The 23,620-nt window shown below is 48.6% G+C and overlaps 1 protein-coding gene across 1 annotated transcript in view; it reads right to left on the bottom strand.

Moving 5' to 3' along the window:
• Window positions 1-18,802, bottom strand: part of Ttc7a (tetratricopeptide repeat domain 7A) — a 113,466-nt gene extending 94,664 nt beyond the window's left edge. Inside the window, exons 1-3 of the mRNA XM_026385724.2 lie at window positions 18,517-18,802; window positions 11,009-11,172; window positions 5,283-5,451 (exon numbers count right to left, since the gene is read on the bottom strand). Of these exons, the coding sequence (XP_026241509.2) occupies window positions 5,283-5,451; window positions 11,009-11,172; window positions 18,517-18,703 (520 nt within the window). The 5' untranslated portion in view covers window positions 18,704-18,802. The remainder of the gene's footprint in view (window positions 1-5,282; window positions 5,452-11,008; window positions 11,173-18,516) is intronic.
• Window positions 18,803-23,620: the final 4,818 nt, after the last annotated feature.

The raw sequence follows: 23,620 nt of genomic DNA, 5'->3' as shown, positions 1-23,620 counted from the left end.
AAGTCATCTCCAGTGGTCTACTTCCACTAAGAGGTGGGCTGCCCAGGAGCAGCAGCCCACAGGGAACGCTTCACAAATGCCCCTGTCAGGTGGACAAAACGCTGAGAGCCTGCAATGGAGCAAACTGGGAGCAGCCAGCAGGCCAACACAGCATAGCTACATCCTGCCCAGCAGGCCACAGTAATATGCTACAAAGCAACACACTCAGGTGTTTCATTTTCCAGCTTTTTCCAAACAACAGACCTCACTGATGCTAAGACCTATCCATCCATGCAAGGGCTGGATTGGAAAGAGTGGCACCAGAAAGTTTGTGTGCCACACAAGTTCTGCCCACAGTTACTACATGCTTAGCTCCTCCACCCAAAGAGCTGCTTCTCCAGGAGCAACTCCACAAAGCATCTCCACAAAGCGACAGGTTTTGGTCACCTGCCTGCTGTTCCTTCAAGGGAAGGGACCCTAATTATTCATCTTGGCAACCTGGCAGGTGCTTGCTGAATTGACTATTTGTGAACTGTACTCTCTCCATGGGAACTGGGCCAGGGACCTCGTGGGAAAGAACACAAGAAGCCAGACCTCTGGAAGAAGAAGCCCACTGACCCCTGACTGCGAAGAATAGGGATGCGCATACCATACCCGGTCCAAGTGAGCTTGGAGGAGGGAGAGATTCTATGGTACGAGTAAGGGGAGCTGCTGGTGCAGAGGGGTCTGAACTGGAAGTTGGGACATCATGATTCACGTGCAGAGCAAAATAAAAAAGGATAGGCTCATCAGGGACAATGGCTCAAGACAAAAAGAAGGGCCAAGACCCCACAGATTATGTTGGGAACCAGGAGCAGATCTCGTCTGGAGGACATGTGGGGCTCTAGGAGGGGAGAAAGGAGAGAGGAGATTGGTTGAGGGTGCAGAAATGACTAGCTGTCCTCAAGGAATTCAGAGGAATTCAGGGCTGACAGTCATGGGCACTTGCAACTGAGAACCCAGGGCTCAGTCAAGGGCTTCACAAGAACTAGGTGCGCTGCCAACAGGCTCTCCTGAAAGGGCCCTGAACCCCAAGTATTTCAGAGTAAATGAAAGATGTTCCCTGTCCCCAAACATACCAGGACCACAGTAGGGCTGCTCCATCCAAAATATGTTCCTGTAACCCATTCCTGGAATTAGCCCAGAGATACTTTCTTTCCCAGGGCCTTCTCCTGGTCTGACATATTTGGTGAGGGGACAATGGAGTGGCAGAAGTAACAATGGGGCCACAGCTGGGTCTGAGGAATGGGGCAGGAGGCAGGAAGCTTCCACACTGGCCCAAGATGGCGAGAGTTACATTGGAACAGAAAAGGAGATTTTCTGAACAACTCACCCACCAGCACACACCTCTCAGGAAAGCAGACCCTGGGGAAGTGGTACAGAGCTTCATCCCTTCAGTTCCTGCTCCCCCCAGGGCTGAAGAAGGTGCAGGGGAGAAGGCCTTCATTGGCACAAGCCTATTTAGGAGGAAACTGCAATCTTCTCCCATCACCTGCTGGTAGGCTCCTGGGTTACACACGGCACCCAGCTCTGGAGACATCCATCTGGCCACCAATACTACTTACAGGCTGTAGGAGCTTGGGCAAGCTTCAGTGTCTTTATCCATAAAGGGCACAACAACCTCCTCTCATCTCACAGCGGGGATGAAGGTTAGTCAACAAGCATTCATTAATCCTGTCTCAGGTGGTATTTCCCAATCATATGTGCATGCACATCATCCAGGCTGGTGTGAAGGTACGGGTTCTCATTTGGCACATCTGAGTGGGGCTGACAGTCTACGGTGGTGCACAGGTACTAATCCTGTCCCTAGCAACCCACCCCCAGGCACACCCCGAGGCTCTTTCCAGTGGGAGGAGCCTGCCACCAAAGATCAGGTATACCCAAGGGACTTGGGAAATTGGTACTTGGGGAGTGAAGGATTGAACACAGCATTGTGACAGGCAGTAGAGGGGCCTCCTTCTGTCCCAGGCCTGCAGGTGACTTAGGAACCACTGGCCACAGGATGGATCCATCATTAAGTGACAAACGATTTAGCAGCTGGGAAGTGCTAGAGGCAGGACCTAGAAAAGAGCCAGGTTTCCTCCAAAGCCAAAGCCTCTGACAGGGCCCAGTCCACCTCCAGGGGCCACAGAGAGGCCCTAACCTAGACTTCTACTCCTGGCAAGAACTGGTCATTCTGAGCACAGGTGTGACTAAAATCTTGGGGACAGGGAATGGGGGTGGGTGCTAAACACAGACCACTCAGATGTGGAGATGACAGGTCTTCCCACAAAGGCATTTTATTTTTTCTATCTTACTGGGGGAAACGTGGTTTTCTGTTGTTTCTGAACAAACGTGATGTGGACACTAACTCCTTTCACCGGGTGGACTCAACCTACCCACTGTGTGCTCTCTAGCCCACAGACCTATACATGCACATCTCAAGACTGCTGCAGTGCTCAAGCTCTCTGGTTGGCATCCGAAGCCTCCCAGAGAGTCAGAGAGCTCCTTGGATCTAACAAGGATGCGCACCACTCCCCACTGCCCCACAAGACTGAGTCCTTATCAGTGATGCTTAGAGGGTCACACTGCCAAGTCTGTCTGCACTAAAGGGGATAGAGGGTGAGGGTATCTTTTGAAGGTGGGGCAGGTATGCAGAGCCTGATCCTGATTTCCTGGAACAAGAACAACAACTCCAAGTTGGAGACGCCCATATTTGGGCCCCACAGAGCCTCCCCACCTGGCCCGCTCACGGTCTCCCAGGGCACATGGGCCCTGTCTTCTCCCTCCAGCCAGGTGGGTCCCAAACCCAAGCTCTTCACTCCTCTGGGTGGCATCAAATGGAACCATGAACAGAACCCAACACAAAATGGTCTCAAAGCGATGTTATAATGGCCAGACCAGGAGCGCTGGGAGGCCAGGGAGGCTCCTGTGGAGGCCATCCAGAGCCATCACTAAGAGGCTGCCTGGACCTGGAGGATCCCAGTCCAAAAGCAAGCCAATCCATGTCCCAGGTAAGTCGCACTTCACCGGGTTTCCTCCTCTGTACCCTGAGGGGGGCCTACATCACTTCTGAATCCCTTCAGCCTAGAATTCTGAGCAGCAGCACCACAGGGTGTCTATGAGCTCTGGCTGCCTAGATTTAAATATGGGCTCTGCCACTTCCGATGTTCCCATGAGATGTCACAGAAGCCACCTATCCCTACTGTGGAATGGAATGCAGGGGACACCAACTATGGGGATTCAGTGGGGCACACCTGGCCTGGAGTGAGGGCCTAATGGATATTATTCCTGAGCTTAGGAACCTCCTGCTGTCACTGCTCTCAAACAAAGCCAGTCCGATGACCAGTTCTCCTCATCCCCTTTTGCATGTGGCCTTTCACTCTCTTCATGGAGACATCTACCAGACCCTCCCCAACCCAGGAAAGTCAACGTCATGCACACCCTGGTGGCCTGGTGCATGGTTTCAGGCACACACAGGGTCAGGTGAGCCTTAGCATGCCAAGCAGCAGGTGCAGTCACTGCAACAGGACAGGGAGGACAGGCAGAGAGGAGGCAGGCAAGGGGGCCACGTGCAGTCACTGAGGGATGGAAGTCAGCACAGCCCGCCATCCAGCAGCCCCTGCCAGCAGCGCCGGCTCCTTACCTCCCCGGCAGGACCTCTGACCACCAGGACTGTGTTCCCCCAAGAAGCTGGAGGCATGCTAGAAAGAGTAGAGAGCAGGAGACAGGGAGCCGTATGTACTGAGCCAGGTTGACAGGAGGAAGGACCAAAGGGACACCCAAGGGAGGGTTTCGCTTCAGGGTATCCATGGCAGAAGTGGTTTCCAAGAGACCAAAGGACCCAATGCCAACAGAAGATCATCCCCAAGACTGGCCTGTGCCAGAGGCACAGCGAGGGGGATGGGTGAGCAAAGGGAGAAGACCTCCACAGGCTGGGCCCTCCAGGAAGGGCCCCTTCCCTCCCGCAAGCTGGTGCTGGGTCTGCCCACAGGACTGACTTGACAGGTTTTCCTGGGACAGTGTGGACTCAGAAGGGAAGGGACAGAGGCACCCAGGGTGGACAAACAACCTTCAGGAAAGTCCCTCCAGGAGGATGTGTCCTCCCCAGATGTCACTGTCACGCCTACTGGGACCCAAAGGAGACAAGTGTGTTGGGGCAGGGACAGGGTGCACATATTCCAAAGCCAGCATCAGAGAATGGAAGTTCCAGTCCTGGCTCCACCATAAATCGGGGTACCTTTGGGCAAAGTACATATCCTCTCTGGGCCTCAGTTTTCCTCTGTAAGATAGAAAACATGTTTCTACCTATGATAGAAAGAGGGTAACACATGCTCTACCAATGCCAGGTCCCAAATCCCCACAGGACCACTGGTGGGTTTTTTAGACTTTTCTCTGGGGATTGGTTTGTGCTGAAATAGGGGGATGATCAAACCTCTAAGATTCCCGACAACAGTCTAGGCAGTGAGGCTCCTAAGACCTCACTGTCCCCAAGGCCCACCTTCAGGCCCAACCCAGGGCTTATGGATCTGGGGAAGAAGGAGGCTAGAAGTTGAAGGCAGGCAAGTTTTAGCACATTCAAGCCAGTCCAACGGCATGACTTCCCTGACTGGGCTGTCCACAATCCCTCTCATGAAATTCCTATATCATCGACCTGGTGTCCCTAAGTTCCCTTCAGGCTGCCCTTTGCCCTGGGAAAACTATGAGCACCTCCAGAGCAGGAACTGTTTATCACGGGATCCCAGCAACCCCTCCCTGGGCGGCTCCTGACAGATGTCCAACACCTGAAGAACGAGACTCCTCTACACTCTTGAGCACCCATGTATAGCCAGTGTCAGTCACTAAAGCCAGCCTGGTACACGATGGCACACTTTTTAGCCTTTCTGAACCTGGTTGCACAACTCAGTTGATTCTTCCTGGTCACAGGAACCCTGGGAGGCAGGTATCAACAACCTGTCTTACAGACACATAAACTGAGGCCAAGAAAGGTCAAGAGGCGGTTTGCCCAAGGGCACACAACTGGGTAACTGGTTGTCAATGGACGCAGGACGAGAACCTGAGTCCTCTGATGTCCCACTTGGACAGCAGCTGCCATCAGCAGTGCCCAGCCTGGACAGCAGTGTCTGGGCATTACCCAGGGGTCAGTACCTGGAAAGTGCCCCGCAGGCCCACCCTCGAGACTGTAGCCACTGCCCTAGAGCTGCCACCTGCTCCAGACACCTGGAGGCCAGAGTGGAATGGGCTGGGCATGGTGGTGGGGAGCCCAAGCCAGTGCTCAGAGCTACCTTTGATGACAAATGCCTCCGACAGCAGTCGCATCTGATACAGGGGCTTGTTCTCCACAGACATGTCATCGATCCCAGCCCGAGCATACATGCTGATGGCATCTCGGTAGGAGCCCTCCACATAATGCAGCTTGCCCAGGATCAGCATGGCCTCGCTCATGTACTGTGGCTGTAAGGACAAGGACACGTTAGCAGGCTCTGCCCCAAAGCTTCCACCCCTCCCCCACCAGGTATCCTAGGATGAAGATTCTCCATTGAGCTATAGCCTCACGCCCTGCTCAGAACTCCCCATCTCCTCCAGGGAGCCTTCCCTGATGACCACAGTCCCCTCCCTCCAGACTGTGAGCCCCTGTGCACAAGGTGGCTCTTAAGGAAATGATTTTGATTCCTTAATGCTTCACGTGTCTGTCTAGCAACCATAGACAGGGCCCTGTCCTCCCTCTCCTGAAGAACCCAAAGGTTCCAGCCCAGATCTGGCACTTAGGAATCCAGGCACTTATCCTGAATACAAGTGGGGGAGGGGAGGGCACACAGAGACTGAGCCAAGTTTTGTGGGGCCTGCCTGAAGCTTATAATTTTGGGGGTCCTCTTTATATACATATACAAATACATATGCAAGTGTATAATTGGGTGAAAAGGCCTCAGAAAGAGCCACGAGGACCCTGAAGCTGACACCTACATCGACAGCAGCAGGATCTTCTAGAAGAGGAACAGCCATATCAGCAGTGTAGGACAGAAGACAGGAGAGGGCCTGCCAGGTTGCTGTCCTCATGTTATCAGAAGTGGAACAAAGTGCAGGGCCCAGGAGGCCAAAAGTACCTGAATTCAAACCTGCTTTCTTTCTCAAACTTTCTCAAGAGGGGCCTGCACCCAAACCTCCACCCTACAGGACTCTCAGCGCCCCAAAGGGCCTCAGGAGGTCTGGTCTGCCTCGACCACACCTTCCCTCATGCAGGCTGTGTTCACAGCCAGAGACAGCGCCCAGTGCTGCTGGCTGAGGGAGGCTGAGTCAGCCTGGAGCTGGACCACTTCTGGCTCTGAGTTCTGGCTTTGGCCATAGGCCCAGTCCCACTCCGAGGTCCCCCACCTCGTGAGGCCATCTGCTGCAGCCCCTCCCTCTATCCCTCTGCTCAGCCAACCCATAATCCCTTTGGGTTAGGCTCTGGCCAGTATCCCTGCCACAAGGGCACCAATCTGTCCACAAAGCTCCCTGGAGATACAGCTCTGGCCCCAACCCCTGGCCTCTGTCACTGGTAGGAATGTACTTCCCTTGTTTCCCTATGAGGAGTTATGAGTTGGGGTACCTGTGGCCCCAGGGGGAGCCTTGAGCACTTCCCATCCTCTACTGCCTCCAAGAAGCCAACTAAGAGAAGGAAAACGGAGGCAGAGCCAGGTCCCGGGGAGGCCGAAGTCTCCTTCCCTTCTTGGTTTCTGGTTTTTGTAAACATATTCCTCTGTTGCTTTTGCTCACTCAGGGCTCCTTCCTCTCAGCCTGCCCAGATCCTCTTCCATCTTTGGGCCTTGCTCAGGCCCACCCGCTCTGGGGAAGCTTACATAAGCACCAGGGACACCCTTCTGCTGAACCCCTACTACACTTCTTCAAGTTAGGCTCCATCAGCCCCTGCTCACCTGGTCTGCCCTGACTCCTGGCTAACTCTCAAAGGCTGAATTTTTCAAGGGCATTTGACATAGAATTTATTTCCCAAAGAGGCCACCCACTTCCTGGGCCAGGGCCACAGATGACACATCCCCAGAAGGGTGCAGCCTACAGCACTTCTGAGCCAGGCGATGACTCTGCCATTCTGTGTACTGGTCTCCAGCCACGGGCTCATTTCCTCCTTGCTCAGTCCTAACTGTCCTCACTGGTGAGGGAGAGGCAAGGGCACCCACTCCCCACACCCCATGGCAGCCATGCTAACAGCATTAATAGGGCAAAGTCCAGAAGACTTTGAACTGTTCCTGAGAAAGGAGCTAGATAAATACAGGGTATGAATAATTATTATGATTACCCACTTCTGTTGAACATGGGGAAGGGACAGCGAGGCTCACAAGGACACATTTCAGGGCATGATGACGGGGTGTGCCTAGTGGTGGCTCCTAGTGGACCAATGACAGTTTACAATAGAGCTTCCATCAAGCTGGGGGAAAATTAGGAGCGATGCAGTGACTGTTTCATAAAGCTGAACGTGTGCTACTTAAAAAGCTACACTTAGCCAGGCACAGTGGTGCATGCCTGTAATCCCAGCGGCTCAGGAGGCTGAGGCAGGAGGATCAAGAGTTCAAAGCCAGCCTCAGCAACAGCAAGGCGCTAAGCAAATAAAATACAAAATAGGGCTGGGACACTGGCTTTAGTGGTCGAGCGCCTCTGAGTTCAATCTCCTTACTGCTCCCCCCATCCCCCCACAAAAAAAGCTACTCAACCATAAACCTGGTCCAGTGGAAGGAGGTTAGGCAGCCGTCAGCAAGTGCTCAGCTTGTATGTGTGTGGGGGGGGTCCCTTGCTGTGTGATGGATCATCACTCACCTATTCTATTTGTGCCTCATCCTCCCTGTCCATATGAAGGGAAGAATGACTTCATGGAGACAGCAACACAGGGGGAAAGAACAGATGAGGAAATACTTCCTAACATGGGACCTATTAAAGCAGGAGGGCTATCATCATCCTTAAATTAATCCAAGTTCCTCAGTAATTATTTTATTTCTATTCCAATACTTTGGGAGGCAGCACCAAGGAGGCACAGAGAGCACTGGAGCTTGGGATGCAGAGACAGAACAGATGGGCCTCGGTTCCAGTCCTGTACCTACTAGGCTAGCGTGGTCCTTGGTGTAGGGATCACCTTTCCTGGGGCTCAGAACTGGGGCAAAAGTAAATACCATTGCAGAAGGTGATCGGGAAGCCTCAATAGGATGCCACAATGCCTGGAGCTCAGTGGGCAACAGAAATCTAGCAAGTGGCATGTTTTCACCTACTTGGATACAAATGAGCTGAACAGGATCTTTTTTGGGGGCACGCGGAGCGAGGGGAGTGGGGTAACTGAGGATTGAACTCAGGGGCACTCATCGACTAAGCCACATCCCCAGGCCTGTTTTGTATTTTATTTAGAGACAGAGTCTCACTGAATTGCTTAGCTCCTCGCTGTTGCTGAGGCTGGCTTTGAATTCGAAATCCTCCTGCCTCTGCCTCCTGAGCTGCTGAGATTACAGGTGCGCACCACGGTGCCTGCTGGACAGGATCTTAAAGATGATCCAAAGTGGAGGTGCCTCAGGACCACCCCCCTTCTCATTCATCACAGCTATTTGGGGTGCAAGGAAATCCACATGGAGAAATCACCTTATCTTTGGGAATAAGACAGAGATTCCCCAGACTGCTTTTTTAAAAATTAATTTAAAAAAATTTTTTTAGTTGTAGATGGACATGATACCTTTATTTTACTTATTTTTTTTAATGTGGTTCTGAGGCTCGAACCCAGTGCCTCATGTGTGCTAGTTAAGTACTCTACCAATGAGCTATAACTCCAGCCCAATTTTTCGAAAAAAAAAATTTTTACACAAATGGAACACAACTTTTCATTTCTCTGGCTGTACATGATATAGAGTCTCACCATTCATGCAATCATACTCATACACAGGGATAATAATGTCTATCTCATTCCACCAACTTCCTCTTCTCTCCCCACAGACTGCTTTTAATATTTTAGTTTATTTAAATCAATATCAAGTTTTTGACCTGGAAAACAGAAAATTCCTCCATGTTACTGGTGCCTATGTATGTCTTTGTTTAATAAAACATAGTTAGATTTGCATTTAATAAATGGGATGTTGTGTATGTAAATGCATGACCTAGAGGGGCATGTCCAACTAGGCTGCTTGACTGGATGACTTTGTTCTTCGCTTGTGTTCTTATTTTTCCTGTAATGCACATATTAACTTTTTTAAAAAATTAAAAAGCTATTTTTAAGGGCTGGGGATGTGGCTCAAGCGGTGGCACGCTCGCCTGGCATGTGTGCGGCCCGGGTTGGATCCTCAGCACCACATACAAACGGGAATGTTGTGTCCGCCAAAGACTGAAAAATAAATATTGGAAGTCTCTCTCTCTCTCCACCGCCCCCCCACTCTCGCTTTAAAAAAAAAAAAGCTATTTTTAAAACAGTAACAACAACAAAAGTAGAATTTAGATGAAACCATTTGTACAAAAATCAAGCTCAGGGTCAAGAAATTATATTAACCTAGTGCAAACCTCCCACTGCCTAGAAGCAGAAACTGGGAACTTGCAACAGTCTCCCCGTCTCCCTCCACCTCTAGCCCTCTACTACTTACAAAATAAGCCCCACATGTCTTAGTTGGTGCTCTAGTAACCTCTCCATCCTGGATATGCCTTTACAATCTAATTACCCACCATGCCTCTTCATTTTTGCTAAACTCACAACTTTGATGAGATTCTTTATAATAGGATCCCTTCAATTACAAATTGTTTCCTTAGGCTAAAATGCTCAGCCCTATCTACTTATCCATACCCCAGACTCCTATTCCAGATCAGCTTCTAGGAAGGTCCAATTCTAGTACCACCATCATCTGAAGTCTGCTCTCTACCTCATACCAGGGAAGAGTCCCCCTTATATTTGTCTCTTCATGTATAACACTCCTGTAGCATATATCACAGTCCACCTAGGACAAAGGCTACTTATTTACCCATAAAACTTATTTTCCCCGTAGACCTGAAACCTTCTTGAAGGTCCATGCTAGATTCTTCTGGATTGCCCTCAGCATGCATAACACATTGTACATAGCACACCGCAATAAATGCTAAAGAAAGTAAATATATTACTTTGGAATCTCTTGAAAAATCACTTCTTCTTTAAGTCTAATGACATACGAATACCCCTATTATAACTTAGGATACACATTAATCTAGAACAGTCTCAAACTTCGATGTATATGTGAATCATTGAGAACTCTTATTAACACAGATTCTAATTCACATCTTGCATTTCCACCCATTTCCCCAGTGATATCCACATTGCTGGTGGGTGGATCACACTTTGAAAAGCAAAGGTCTATACAAAGTTGTGACCCCTCCGCCACCTTTCTTCAGTGCCTTGCATATAATAGGCACTCATAAATGCAGATAGACTTAATTTGGCTTGCTCTACTCTGAAGCCTTCTCTTGCTAGTCAGCTCTGCCTATTTGCTGTTTCTAAGTAGATCACAGGCTGAGATATTTTTTTCCCCAAGAACCCTTTAAGAAGCCCAAACAGCCAGGCACATATTAGATCAACCAAGTACTATCCAATTGAAATATAACTTAAGTCACAAGTGTGAGCTGTATGTGTAATTCAAAAATTTCTAGTAAAATTTTCATTCACATGTTAAAAGTTAGTAACAAGTAAAATTAATTTTAATGTTTTCTTTAACCTAATATGTCTAAGATTCTCATTTGAACATGTAAGCAATTAATTAATATAAAAAGTGAGTGACCTCTTTTATGTTCCTTGTTTAGTACTATATAGTGGACATCCAGTACGTGTTCTACACTCACACACATCTCAGTCTGGACAAGTCACATCGCAAGTGCTCAAGATCACATGTGGCTTGTGACCCTTGTACTGAAACCTCAAGAGAGACTTGCTATTCAGGAGACCCAATGACTCAGGGAGTCTGGACAGCAGATGGGAGACAAGAAAGAACAGGCCAGGCAAGGAGGCCCAGCATTGTGGTTGACAACTCACCGGCAGCTTCCCGTGGTTAAGGATGCTGCTCAGGTAATCTTTGGCTTCATTCATTCTGCTATCAGTCTTTTCTAACAAAGGGATGGAGTCTTTTATTTTGGCGTGATTGTCCTTCAAACATTGCTCCAGGAGGGCCTCTGCCAGCAGCAATTTCCCAAAGTCATCTGAAAAACAAGCCAGGGATCAGAGTGGGTAGTGAGGGCTGCACCCCTTAAACAAAGCAGATGTGGATATGGTACATACTCCTGGACCCCCCCCCCCGCCCCCACCTGAGGACACCACCCAGGACAGGAACAGCTCAGGTCTGAGAGAATAAAGACACATTTGCCATAAACTTAAACAGACTTTAAGACGGCGGCAGCGGTGGTGGGGTGCATACTACCATGATCACAACACAAATCTTCCCTTTGGGTTTATTTCCTGTCAGGGTTAAGCAGTTGAGAAGGCAGCAGAGTTCTCAAGACTTGCAGACAAATTTTCAGAATTTCAGGATTTAAAATGAAGGCTAAAATCACGCCCTGATGTGGTACTAAGTTCTTAAATCAAGTAGGAATCATCTCAAAGGACTGAAGAAAAGTATGTGAGGTGGTTTAATAACTCATTTTCACATGCTTCTAATTTCTGTGTAATCATAATTGGTTTTCTCCATTTTTAAGGTATTTTAATGTGGCCTAGGGATAACCTAGCAGTCAAGGCAGAGTTCAAGTGGGAAGTACATTTACTTGTGTAGCAAGGCAAATCCTTATGCTTAATACTTGCATTTTCAGGAGTTGTCACTCATAGGGTAGCTCATTTGCATACCTGACCACTGGGCAGGTGGCTCACACTGCTTGGTTGAATTTGCTGTCTCTCCCTACCACACTGGAAACTCCAGTCTTGTGACCACCATATTCCCACTACCTGCAGCAGAGATGACTTGGGCATGAAAGCCAGGTGTATATATACATTCACCCTGTGTAGAGTTTGAGTTTCACTGCAACCTAAAGTAGCTATGCTCAGTGTCCCTCTCCCAGAGATAGGATTAGATCTGCCACTCAATGTCAGTGCCTAATAAATCTTGTCAATCACATTCTCTCAACTTCCCAGAGAAGAAGCCATCAGGCTCTGGGAGTTAAGTGCCAACCCGACAAATGTCTTTAGGAATGCATGCTCTCAGTCCCATCTTTTTGGAGTCCTCTTTCTGTTGCCATGATGCTGTCTTTGGACCTACCCAGGGGACCCACTCCCTCCTCACTCTCAGGATCACTCCTGTTGTTTGCTCAGTCTCAAAGCCAGAAGTCCACAATTACAGGCTCTAGAGAAGAGTCTCCCTTCCTAAGGGACAACTCCTTGTAGAGAGCAGTCTCAGACCCAAAATCCTGGGAGGCTTTTGCTCTGGGAACACCTGCTACTGGATCCTTTGCTACTTACCTCATGATTTTTAAAAAAATTACTATTTGAGGAAATGGTCAAAAAGGTATTTGGGTAAAACAGTCATCCACAGGAGGGGGCCCAGGTTGGTGGAACCTCTATAAAGAACCATTTTGGTAATGTATATCAAAATCATTTTTGTATAACCCCATTGCACCAGCAATTCCACTCTTAGAGACACCCTTGCACACGTGTAAAATGAACTATGCATAAGATAATTCCTGCAGCATTACTTATACTAGCAGAAAAGTAGAGACAGCTTTTATGTCCAAACAGGAGGCTAAAGTATGATTATGTCCACAAGGGACACCATACAGCCAAAGACACGAGGATGCTCTGTCTGCTGTTACGGAATGAACTGCAAGATAAACTGGTAAGAAAACAGTGTACAGGAGTGCCTGTCGTATGCTACTATGTGTTTACGCATACAAATTGGTGACAGGGCGCACACACACACACACACCACACACACACACACACACACACACACACACACACACACACACACACTGAAAACCTTGCTGGCTGACGACAGGGTGCAAAGACGCGGCAAAGTTTTTCTGTTCTTCGCTTGATGGTACTTTGGGCATGTTGTAGCATATGAATATATTACACAGTCAAAAGTAAATTTTCAGTCAACCCAGGACTAAAAGCCAATCTTCATTCCCAAATCTCAGCCAGGAGGAGGGCGGGCTACCCATCAGTGTGTGGCAAGTGCCAGTCTCCAGTGGCATCCTGAGCTGAGGGCCTCTGGGCAAGTGGCTCGCCCCATCCAATAGGCTTCGCTTTGGCAAAACTGGAGAGAAATGCGCTCCTCCCCAGGCTCCATCCCTGGGCATGTCCACACCCCTCTGCCCTGAGGAGCCTCTGCACAGGCTCAGCAACCAGGCCACCCTGCCCGCCACTCACCTGCCAGACCCAGCACTCCCAGAGCCCCTTAGCTCAGTGCTTTCAAGTCAAAAGAAACCTGCTCCCCTCCCAGCACACCCCTTTTCCCAAAATAATGGGGAGTGCCTTCTGAACCGGTGCTGCCCAGTAAGGCCCTGGGCTGGTACAGGCTTATTGCTAGTAATACAACCCCGGTGGCATCAGACAGGTGCAAAACATAGAGTGCATGTGTGGAAATCTGACAAGAGTCATTTTGAGTTTGTTGAATCTAAGGCTAAAAAAAATTGAAGGGGGTACTTTATGTATTTTTCTTCTTGTATTTTTATTTATATTGTATTTTATGAAAAGTATCAGAGCACAGCAGATTGGAGATTTAAACAATATTAATCGCTCACCACAAACCATTTGAGAAGCACTGCTCTAAACCATAAGAGTGTCTTTTACTGCAAAAGAGGAACTAATATTTGATGAAGGCTTACTAAGTGCCAGGCACTTTATTATAGTTTTATTTAACCTGTACAACCCTAAGAGGTAGATATTATTTCCACTTTGTAGATGATGATAAAGATAACAATATCCTTAGGGTCACTATCGATGATAATATAACACAAGCAAAATATCATCTGTCCTGCATCCCAACCAGAGCAGAGCTTCTGGTAATTTAAAAATAAATAACAGTCTCCAAGCTGCAAAGAGTTGGTTAAAAACTAATAGTAAATTCTAGGGCAGGGATAAGAATTGTTCTCACTTTCATGCACCTGTGAGTGTCAGAATATTTGTTTATGAACACTTCAGGACCTTCTCCGGGAGTCTGTGCCCTCTCTGCAATCTCCCCACTCAGTCTTGTTTTTTGTTTAGCAGACTCTCAGTGGGTATCAGAAATTCACTTTTGTCCCCTTGCTCATTTCTCCTTCTCCCGGCCCCACCCCTTGATCCCTTTCCCCTCTTCTTTCCATTGCATTTGCCCCTCAGTGGAACAAAAAGATATTTTGGAATTAAACATTCTAAATTTCAGTTGTTCAAATAAGAATCCAGATGGATAAAGGAATCCTTGTCTCCCCAAAGCTAAGGGAGTTGCTTTGGAACATCCTTTCAGTCTGAGACCTACTTCCTGCTGGGTGTGGGTCAAGGGCTCGAGCAGAAGCCTAGAGGGGGTCTGACTTCATGGCCACCCATTTCCTTACTCTCCTTTTGAAGCTTCTGGCAGCTACTTTCCTTAAGTCCTCTCAGCTCCCAGCCCCTTGCAGCCTCTCAGGGTGCCAGGTCATAGGACCAACTTGGAGACCACCTGTCTCCTGCTCAGACCTCATTTAAAACACACTCTCTCCCCGACAAAGCCTGCCAATCTGTAGTTCGGAAATGTGGGTCCATCCAGGAAGGAGGGTTCAGATCAGGCCCTTCCCCTTCGGTTAAACAGAGCATGGTGGTTTCGGCAGCTGCTCCCCACACAGGGCTGGGGCCTTCCAACCACAACCAGGGGAGGAAAAGGCAGAAACTCAAGAGAGGCCACCTGCCCCCAACACCTCTCCCAACTTCAACTGCAGAAATGTTCAGAACAATCTCCATTTTAAGAAGAAGGAGGAAGAGGAGGAGGAGGAGGAGGAGGAGGAGAGAAAGAAATCATCCAGCCAAAAAACGAAACAAAAATATGGGGTGACTACAGATGAGGTAACAAGAGGAGCAGACACGACAAAGCAAGCTGTGAAAGGTGAATGACAGAATCCAGGTTGGGGAGGGGGGGGTGTTGCAAGTGTTCCCTGCAAAATTTTGACCTTTGCTGTATGTTTCAAATTTTCTTGTAAAATGCTGTGAGGAAGGGACAATCCAACAGCCACACACAATGTGTGGCCTTCCTTGGACCCTAACAGACTGGGAAATGTCATTGCTAGAGTTTTTGGAGAGGTAGCAATGGCACGGTGGATTTTTTAAAAAGAGTTCTTATTTAATAAATACATACTGAAATATTGACGTGTGGGAGAGAAATGGGCTGAGGTTTTGCTCAAACAAGATTGTGTCTGAGTTCGTGATCACTAAAGCTGGTTGATGATGCGTGGGGTTCAGTCTTCTTTAAAATGTTTTGGCAATTGTTTATAATAATAAAGTTTAAAAAAAAAAACACTTAGATGGGCTCTTTGTTTTTATGTGAACAAACCCCAGAACCACCGGTCACATTTTGGGGGTTCCCCTGCCCCAACCGAACCAAATCTAAATGGGATGTGAGTTTGAAGACACTGCAAAAGAGTAGTAACTCCGCTGTCCCAGGGTGGTGGTGAGGAGCTGCTCCTCAGATAGGAAAAGGATGGGGGGGGGGTGGCCTGTTCTGTTTCAGTGTCTCCTCATATTTTTTATACCAATCGACAGGGCCCCCCAGGCTCCATTCTCTCCTCTTCCCTGGAGTGGGATCTATGTTCTGAAAGCTACTTTTAGTTTCTGTAGAAACTTCTAACAGGACCTGGGCTCCGTGGGAGTCAGGTCTCCCCCTCTGGGCCTTCTGCCCCTCCCACAGTGTTGAAGCTTCAGGCCACTGACAGAGTCCAACAGGTCAGGAAGGACTTTAAGAATCTCTCTTCTGGACAGTGCCAACACTCCCCCCTCCCAAAAGAATAGGCTCACATTATCTTGAGCGGCCAAGAAACCCTAAGAGAGAGAAGCAAATACCTGTCAACCTAAAAATGCTCTGTGCGTGGGCTTTGGGAGTCATTTGTTTTCATTCCTCACATTCACGTGTGTGTGGACCTGCATGTGTGCGCATGTGTAGTGCGTGCACGTGTGCTGGGGATTGTGCATCTGGGTTTAACAGTGTGAGAAAAATCACTCAGAACCAAACCCAGAAGTTGGGAGGAGAAACCCCACTGTGTCCCTCCGTGTCCCTCCTTAAACTGGTCCGTTCTCACAGTGACACAAGCCCAGGTTCGTCTGCTGGCAGAAACTCAGGTATGGGCACAGTCTTTACCACATAGACACGCTGTGACCTCTCTGGGCCTTGTTGTTCCTACATCTAAGACAGAGACAAATCTTAGCCCCTCTCATAGGGCTGTTTCCAAGAATTTTGTTTTGTTTTGTTTTGTTTTGTTTTGGTAGCAAGGATTGAACCCTGAGGTGATTAACCATTGAGCCACATCCCGGCCCTTTTTATTTATTTTGAGACAGACTCTCACTAAATTGCTTAAGCTGGCTTTGCACTTGCAAACCTCCTGTCTCAGCCTCCGGAGCACTAGGATTACAGGTATGCGCCTCCATGCCCAGCGGTTTACAAGAATTTTAAAAATAGAGACAGCTCTTTATACCATATTATCTACTGCTTATGTTGTACCAGTGTTTCCCAATGATGATCCATAGAATATGGTCAACTGACGATTGAGAAATGTGTTTATCCTCTAGCCTGTCTTTCACATCACATGCAGGTGGACACATTAAGGTTCTGCAGTTGTTGCTGGGTTTTTGTTTGTTTTTTTTGTCTGTTTAACATCACTGAATTCTTTTTTAAAAAATATTTATTTTTTAGGTGTAGATGGACACAACACAATGTCTTTATTTTTATGTGGTGCTGAGGATCGAACCCAGGTCCCGCCCATGTTAGGCGAACGCTCTACTGCTGAGCCACAATCCCAGCCCCATCATTGAATTATTTTCTTCCAATTTCTCAGCTTGTTGGCTCCCTAAACCCTTTTCTTGTGGGACACCAAATAATGAACTATGCAACCTCATTGAGACCTCTAAGAAACAGCTTAGAAATACTGGCCCATGTAAAAGCAAGGAGGCCCCAGTTCCTGTCTTGGGCCCTACACATTTCTCTGGGGTGCCACCCTCACTCAGATTCACACACCTCACCCAGGAGTCAAGGCCCCATTCTCATCTTCCCCCCCACAGAGGGGACAGAGGCCCCTGCAACTTATCCACTCTGCCCTGGAGGGGGGAGCTTACCAGCTTCTCCCAAAGCACCTCTGCAGCTCTGCCCACCACCCCTCAGTTTCATGCTTAAGTAGGTTTAAACCAACTTCAAAGCCTCAAACAGATTGTCACTAAGCTCCTCAGGACCCTCCCATCCTTCCTCCTTGGGTAAACACACCCTTCCCTTCCCAAACACAGGGGCCAGTACAAGTCCTGCTGCTTCCTTAAAACCGTCTACCCTCCTCTGAGCTCTATAATCCTACACACAATCACCCTCCAATCACTTCCTTGATTCCCATCCACTTTGGAAGTTCTTTAAGGGTAGGAATTCTGCATTATGTACTTTTAAGAGGTGATAATGCAAATGATTAGGATGTACTTTGAACCTGGGTTCAAATCTTGTTCCCTTAACTTACTGGCTGGATGATCGAGTTATTTAACTTCTCTGGGCCTCAGTTTCTTCATCTGTAAAGTGGGGCAAACAGGAGTAACGTCTTTTGGGGTTGCCTTGAAAAGTAATGATTTGACTGAAAAGTCTTTAGGTCAGCGGCTGGCACACAGCATCACATCAATGTTAACCATTATTATTATCATCCTGTCTCCTCCACAGAAAATTCTCCAGGCTGGGCAATCTTTAAAAACTCTTTATATCTGTATTTACTCTCTGTCTCCTTCAACAAAAGCTCCCAGGTGGCTGCACACACGAAAGGGACTCAGGAAGAGCTCTGGGCCTGAGAGGGAACAGGATCTAGGGTTAGATACTGGGCGGGGTGTTCCCGCCACCCCATCAGGGTGCTTTCCCGCCCCAGCACAAGAGCCCAGCCCAGTCAAACCAGCCCTACTGCTAAAGCCACCAACTGCCTGGGCTGGATAGGGTCCGAGTTCACCACAGATGAGGAAACTGAGGTTCGCCAGCCTCTTCCTCACTTCACAAAACTACTGGTGCTCAATAAGCCTCCACTCCTGTCTGCGGTGGAGCGACCTGTGTTTAAAGGGGAGGGCAAAGAGGGGCAGACACAGCCTTCACCAGATAAGAGTTTGGGGAGACTAGAGTCCTGTCCACGCACTGACAGGATGTGTGCAGCTACCACCATTTCATTGTAGATAGAACTACTCCCCGATCCTAAAGGGCAGAGAGCAAAAGCCGTTTATCTCCCTTCTCTCCAAACACCTAATATGCATGTGATTTTTCTCCTGGGGTACCAGAACCTTCCTAACTGCCAGGCTGCTTGCAGGGACAGTCAAGGCGCTCTTCCTGGAGGAGGCGGTGCTTTTCGCGCGCGTGCTGCTGGTTCTAACCAGTCCTTTCCCTCACTCACCCGTGTTCAGAGAGCCGATCCTGGAGCTCGGGCTGGATCGTCGGTTGGTTCCGCTGCCGCCAGGCATGCCCAGCGTCTGCAGCTGCCGGACCAGCTCAGGCATGCGGTCCCAGTGGCCCTCGGCGCGGCAGCGCTCCAGTTCGCTCTCCACCTTCAGGTGGGTGCCGTGCGCGCCCTTCGCAGCCATCTTCCCGCGGGCGCTGTCATGGAAGGTGCGGCTGAGAAGTGGAGACCCGGCCGGGGGCGGCGTCCCGGCTGGGGCGCACACGACGGCGGGGTCGACGGAGGCTCTGAAGGCAGCCGGGGCCCTGGTGGCAGTGGGGGACCTGGTGGCTGCGGGAGAGCAGCGACAGCAGCAGCACCGAGTGCACCGCCCGGCGCCTCCGGGCTGGGGCTCCGGCTGCGCGGTCCGGACGCGTCCTGGAGGAGCCTCCGCCTCCGCTGCAGCAACTCCCGGCGCCGCTCTCGCCTCCGATGCTGCAGCTGCTGCCACAACCCCCGCCCCGGGCCCGGGCGCCGCCAGCTGCGGACCCGCCCCTGGCCAAGGCTCCACCCCCGAGGGGGCGTGGTGCGGCCCCGGAGAGCCGGGCGCGCGGACGGCCAGCGCGGCCACAGCAGCCAGGCGCGCGACGGGCGCTCCCGGCCTCCCCGGCGCCCGCCCCCGGCCGCCGCGGAGTCCGAGCTCACTTTAATGCTGCGCGGAGCCCGGGCGCCGGGGAGCGCCTCGCTCCCCGCCCCCTCCCCCTCCCGTCGGGGCTCTTGGTCTGGGAGATTGCCGGCTTTGTGTGGTGGCCCCGTCACCGCTGCTGCCCCCGGCACGTCACAAATCCTGGGAGAGGCCGGTTGGCCGGCCTCAACTCAGAGAGCGAGCCTCCCCGGGAGCAGGCCTGGCGCACGCCCGCCGGGCCCTGTGGAACGCGCGGACCTGTCGCGCAGCCCGGGTGGTGCTCGGGAGCAAGTGGGCCGGTCCTGACCCCCGAGAGAGTTTTTTTCTTTTTTAACTGCGGAGTTCCTCTTTTCCGATTGAACTCCACTACACTAGCAGACTGCCTTGAATCTCTGTTGCCCTGGATTTCTCCAACCTGATATTTACTTAATTCTTCATGGTGGTGTCGAAAGACGGTGGTCAAAGCTGCGTGGAACCCTTAGCAGGGCTTAGCCCGGCGACCGGGAGAGCCCGGAAATTCAAAGGATTACTAAAGAACACTGGTTACCTTGCGCCCAGGGCTCACAGTCCAGCGCAGGGATGGAGGACATCAATCAAGTAACCACAGCAGGAACCAAAGAACCCAAACACCTGTACTTAAATCACATGTTGTAGGGCCCATTCTGAAGTGTCCACAAGACAAGTCACGGCAAGCTTTTAAGCTCAGCCTCCAAGGACTTAGAAAGTGACCGTTTCCTACCCCACTCGGAAATCTTCACCACGCCTCTCTTGGGAGTACATTCCAACACCAGAAAACTTTCGCTGCTTTATGTTTCCAGACAACTGTAACAGTGGGAAGGTGGTTCTATCAAGAGGAGCCCAGACTCCTGGTATCTAGCACCACAGGGCCCTTTGCTTCTAGAGAGTTGTCAGTTGGTGACAGTCTTCCTGTTCCTACCTATAGCCCCAGCTCCCCTATAGATACCCTATAGGAACCCTTGTTCTCAGGGTTCCAAGTACAGCTCCATTCCTTGCTTGGGGAGCAGAATTTCCTAATCCTGGGCCCTGTTCTCAACCCCTAGGAGCCAGGAGATAGATGGAAGAAAATTGGGACAGCTCTGGCAGTTGGAATTTAGAGACAATTTACTCAATCAGCTCATAAACCCCTCTTGGCCTACTCCTGTCAAGCTGTTTTTTTGTTACCCTTTGGCTGCCCCTGATGGTCACCAGAACTGAATTTCACTTGGAGAGAGGTTGGATTAGAGTAGCCGGAGAACACACTGTGATTTGCCCCTGGCCTGGCATTCCTGGGAGTCAGTCCTGGAGCAGGAATGAATCACAGGTTTGATAAAAGAGAGTCAACTTTAAACCTCTTCTCTTTTCTCCCCACTCCTTTGCCAGACCCTTCCTATATTGCAGAACACCAGGTAACTGACTACAGAGGAAATCACTGCCTGTTTCTTTGACCACATCACCCAGCCTTTCTGCTTTAGATTTATAACAAGCTGTTCCTCAACATACTTGACCCCTTCTCAGCTTTTTTTCCAGGAGGGACAAGACCCTGGATCTATAGGGACCAACATTTTTCAGGGGAGTGAGAGATTTTAGGAAAAGTACAAACAGCAGCTGTGATTGCATCCACAACATTTGCTAATATAAAAAGGCAAATAGAACTGGCACAGGAACACTAGCTTGTAATCCCAGCTACTGGAGAGGCTGAGGCAGGAGGATGATAAATTCCAGGCCAGCCTGGGCAATTCAGCAAGACCCTGTCTCCAAATAAGATGTAAAAAGAGCTGAGGATTGGGGCTGGGGTTGTGGCTCAGTGGTAGTGCGCTCACCTGGCATGCATGAGGCACTGGGTTCAATCCTCAGCACCACATAAATGAAAGATAAAGATATTGTGTCCACCTAAAACTGAAAAATAAATATTAAAAAAAAAGGGCTGAGGATGTAGCCCAGTAGTATACCTCCCTGGGTTCAATCTTAGTTGTGGGGGGTGGGTACAAATAAAAAGTATGGTTGTTATTGTTTAATAATCTGAAGTCTTCTCAGATGAGTGCTTAGGACGAATTCTGATGAAGATTGCTACTACCAGATCACTGAAGGTGCTACCAAAGCTGTGTGGTGAGAAACCAAACTCAATTTATTGCTTACAACAGAGATGAAGGATCTTGGCCATGATAGGTTTTTTTTAATGTCTCCGAGAACATAATGAAATTCACAGAAGACAAGTGCAGCTGCTGAGAAATGTGTATTCTTAGCAAGCAACAACCACTGTACGGCATGACACACCATCTGGTTTAAAGCAGACCCTAAAAATCAAGTCAGCAGAAGACAAGTTGGAGAGGTTTTTGCCATAGGACCATGAGAAAGGATATGGTAAGCTATTGATCTTGATGATTCTCATGTTAAGGGCTTGGTGAGCTCTCAAATATATTTATAGGTTGAAAAGTTTATAATATGTAGGTAGGCCCAGAAAAACACAGTATTGAAGAGCAAATTTTAGCTCAAGATTAGCCTATTCACATTTCAGGGGTAAGGTTACCAAGGTCTTGGTTAAATCAAGCAATGACATGGAAATTTCAGAAAAGTTGGGGGCGCAGTGCCTACAGTGGCCAATGAGACCCAGAAATCCTCATACTTGTCTTTATTGCTGGGAACATTTGGCACATGTGGTTGTCTAGAGTAAGGGACATACCTCCATGGGATAATTTTTTTTTTCCTTTGACAAGTTGATAACTTGTCCATGGAATTTTTAGGCCCCCTCTGAGCTAAAAGAGTAAGCAGGGGGATGTATCAGTCTTGGAGTTCACTGCACTGTGGGAACTTTTTCTGTGGGACACAAGAAAAAGTCATCCAGATGTTGAATAAGAATAAGGCACTTAACGGCCTTTGGGGTCCTGGTTGAGTACTTGTAGAAAGTAGGAAGGCTGAGGCAGGAGGATTGCAAGTTCAAAACCAGCCTTAGCAACTTAGGGAGGCCCTCATAAACTTAGAAAAATGTTGTCTCAAAGTTAAAAAAAAAAAAAAAGGCGGGGGGGGGGATGAGGATGTGTCTCAGTGGTTAAGTGCCCCTGGGTTCAGTCCCTAGTACCAAAAAAAGAAAAGTAGGAGGACACCTCAGTCCTTACTGAACTCCAAAGCACAGCAGCCATGTAGATTGTTGACTTCCTTAGAGAAGTCAAATAACTGTATTGATTAGTTTGATCTAAAAAGACACCAAAGAAAGTGCCTCACAGATTTATTAATTGTTAAACACTGAGACCACAAGTATAGATTAGTATATAAGTTTGGTACTCAGGAGAAGGAGAAAGAATGACTATTGATATTATTATTATTATTATTATTATTATTGATAATATTGATATTATTGTACCCATATCAATCAGAAATTTGTAAGGTTGTCCTTTAATTTCTAGAGAAATATTCCCTTGTGGGTTTTTTTTTTTTAAGTTGGACACAATATCTTTATTTATTTATTTTTATGTGGTGCTGAGGATCAAACCCAAGGCCTCCAATGTGCTAGGCCAGCGCTCTACTGCTGAGCCACACCCCAGCCCCCCCTTGTGGGTTTGTGGGTAGAATGGGAAATTGAACACGATTTCACTGGGGACTTGCTTTTCACTTATTTTTTTCTTTAGTTTCTTAGTTCTAGGGCTCTTTCAAAATATTTGGCCAGGTTTTAGAACTCTAGCTATTATTATTTAGAACTCTATCTAGTATTCAATCCCCTGTTTCTAGCTTAAGGCCATTCACAAAAAGAGAAGAGAGCCTGGCACATCTGCTTCAGGATCAAATACTACTGAACACTGTCACTAGGTACTAAACTGCCTAGTACCAAAGTGTGGGTCCGACTATGATCTTGACAAACTGAATCAGAGCACAATCTATTTGCACAGGGAAGACTGAGAATACCTCCTCAAGACTTTGACCAACACATGTACTTTTCTAAACCCTTTGGTTTCCTATGCATTCTAAGATCTTTTCAGTCACTGTTGAGGGTATTCCTATTCTGACTTTTTCACTGAACTTTTTGAATCTGAGGCTCCTATTAGCATATGAATCAATTGTCATATCTTTTGCTCTGGAATATAGGTTCCTAAAACAATTTCAGATTCTCTGTGGTAATCTTCCTTATCTAGACCTCAAAGAGTCTTAGACAATAATTTTCAGCTGAGAATGAAACAAGGGCTTAAAATCCATCATAGATGATTTTTTTTCTGAATGAGATTTAGCAGAGATAAGTGAGCCAGACATGATGGATCATGCTGTTGTAGGGACAAACAAGGCAAGGCACCCAAGACAGCAGGAAACAGTTTTATTTGGCTGCAGCCAGGTTCAGAGGGCACAGCTTTTGCTGTAATCAATTATACCCAGCATGTAAGGGGAGGGGCTCAGAAGTTCACAGTCTGCAGAAGTTCACATAAAAGCAGCTTTTTCTTTCACTGTTCTGGG

This window comes from Urocitellus parryii, chromosome 12 (genome assembly GCF_045843805.1).
Source record: "Urocitellus parryii isolate mUroPar1 chromosome 12, mUroPar1.hap1, whole genome shotgun sequence".
Lineage (NCBI taxonomy): Eukaryota > Metazoa > Chordata > Mammalia > Rodentia > Sciuridae > Urocitellus > Urocitellus parryii.
This window is presented reverse-complemented; position numbering and strand designations above follow the sequence as displayed.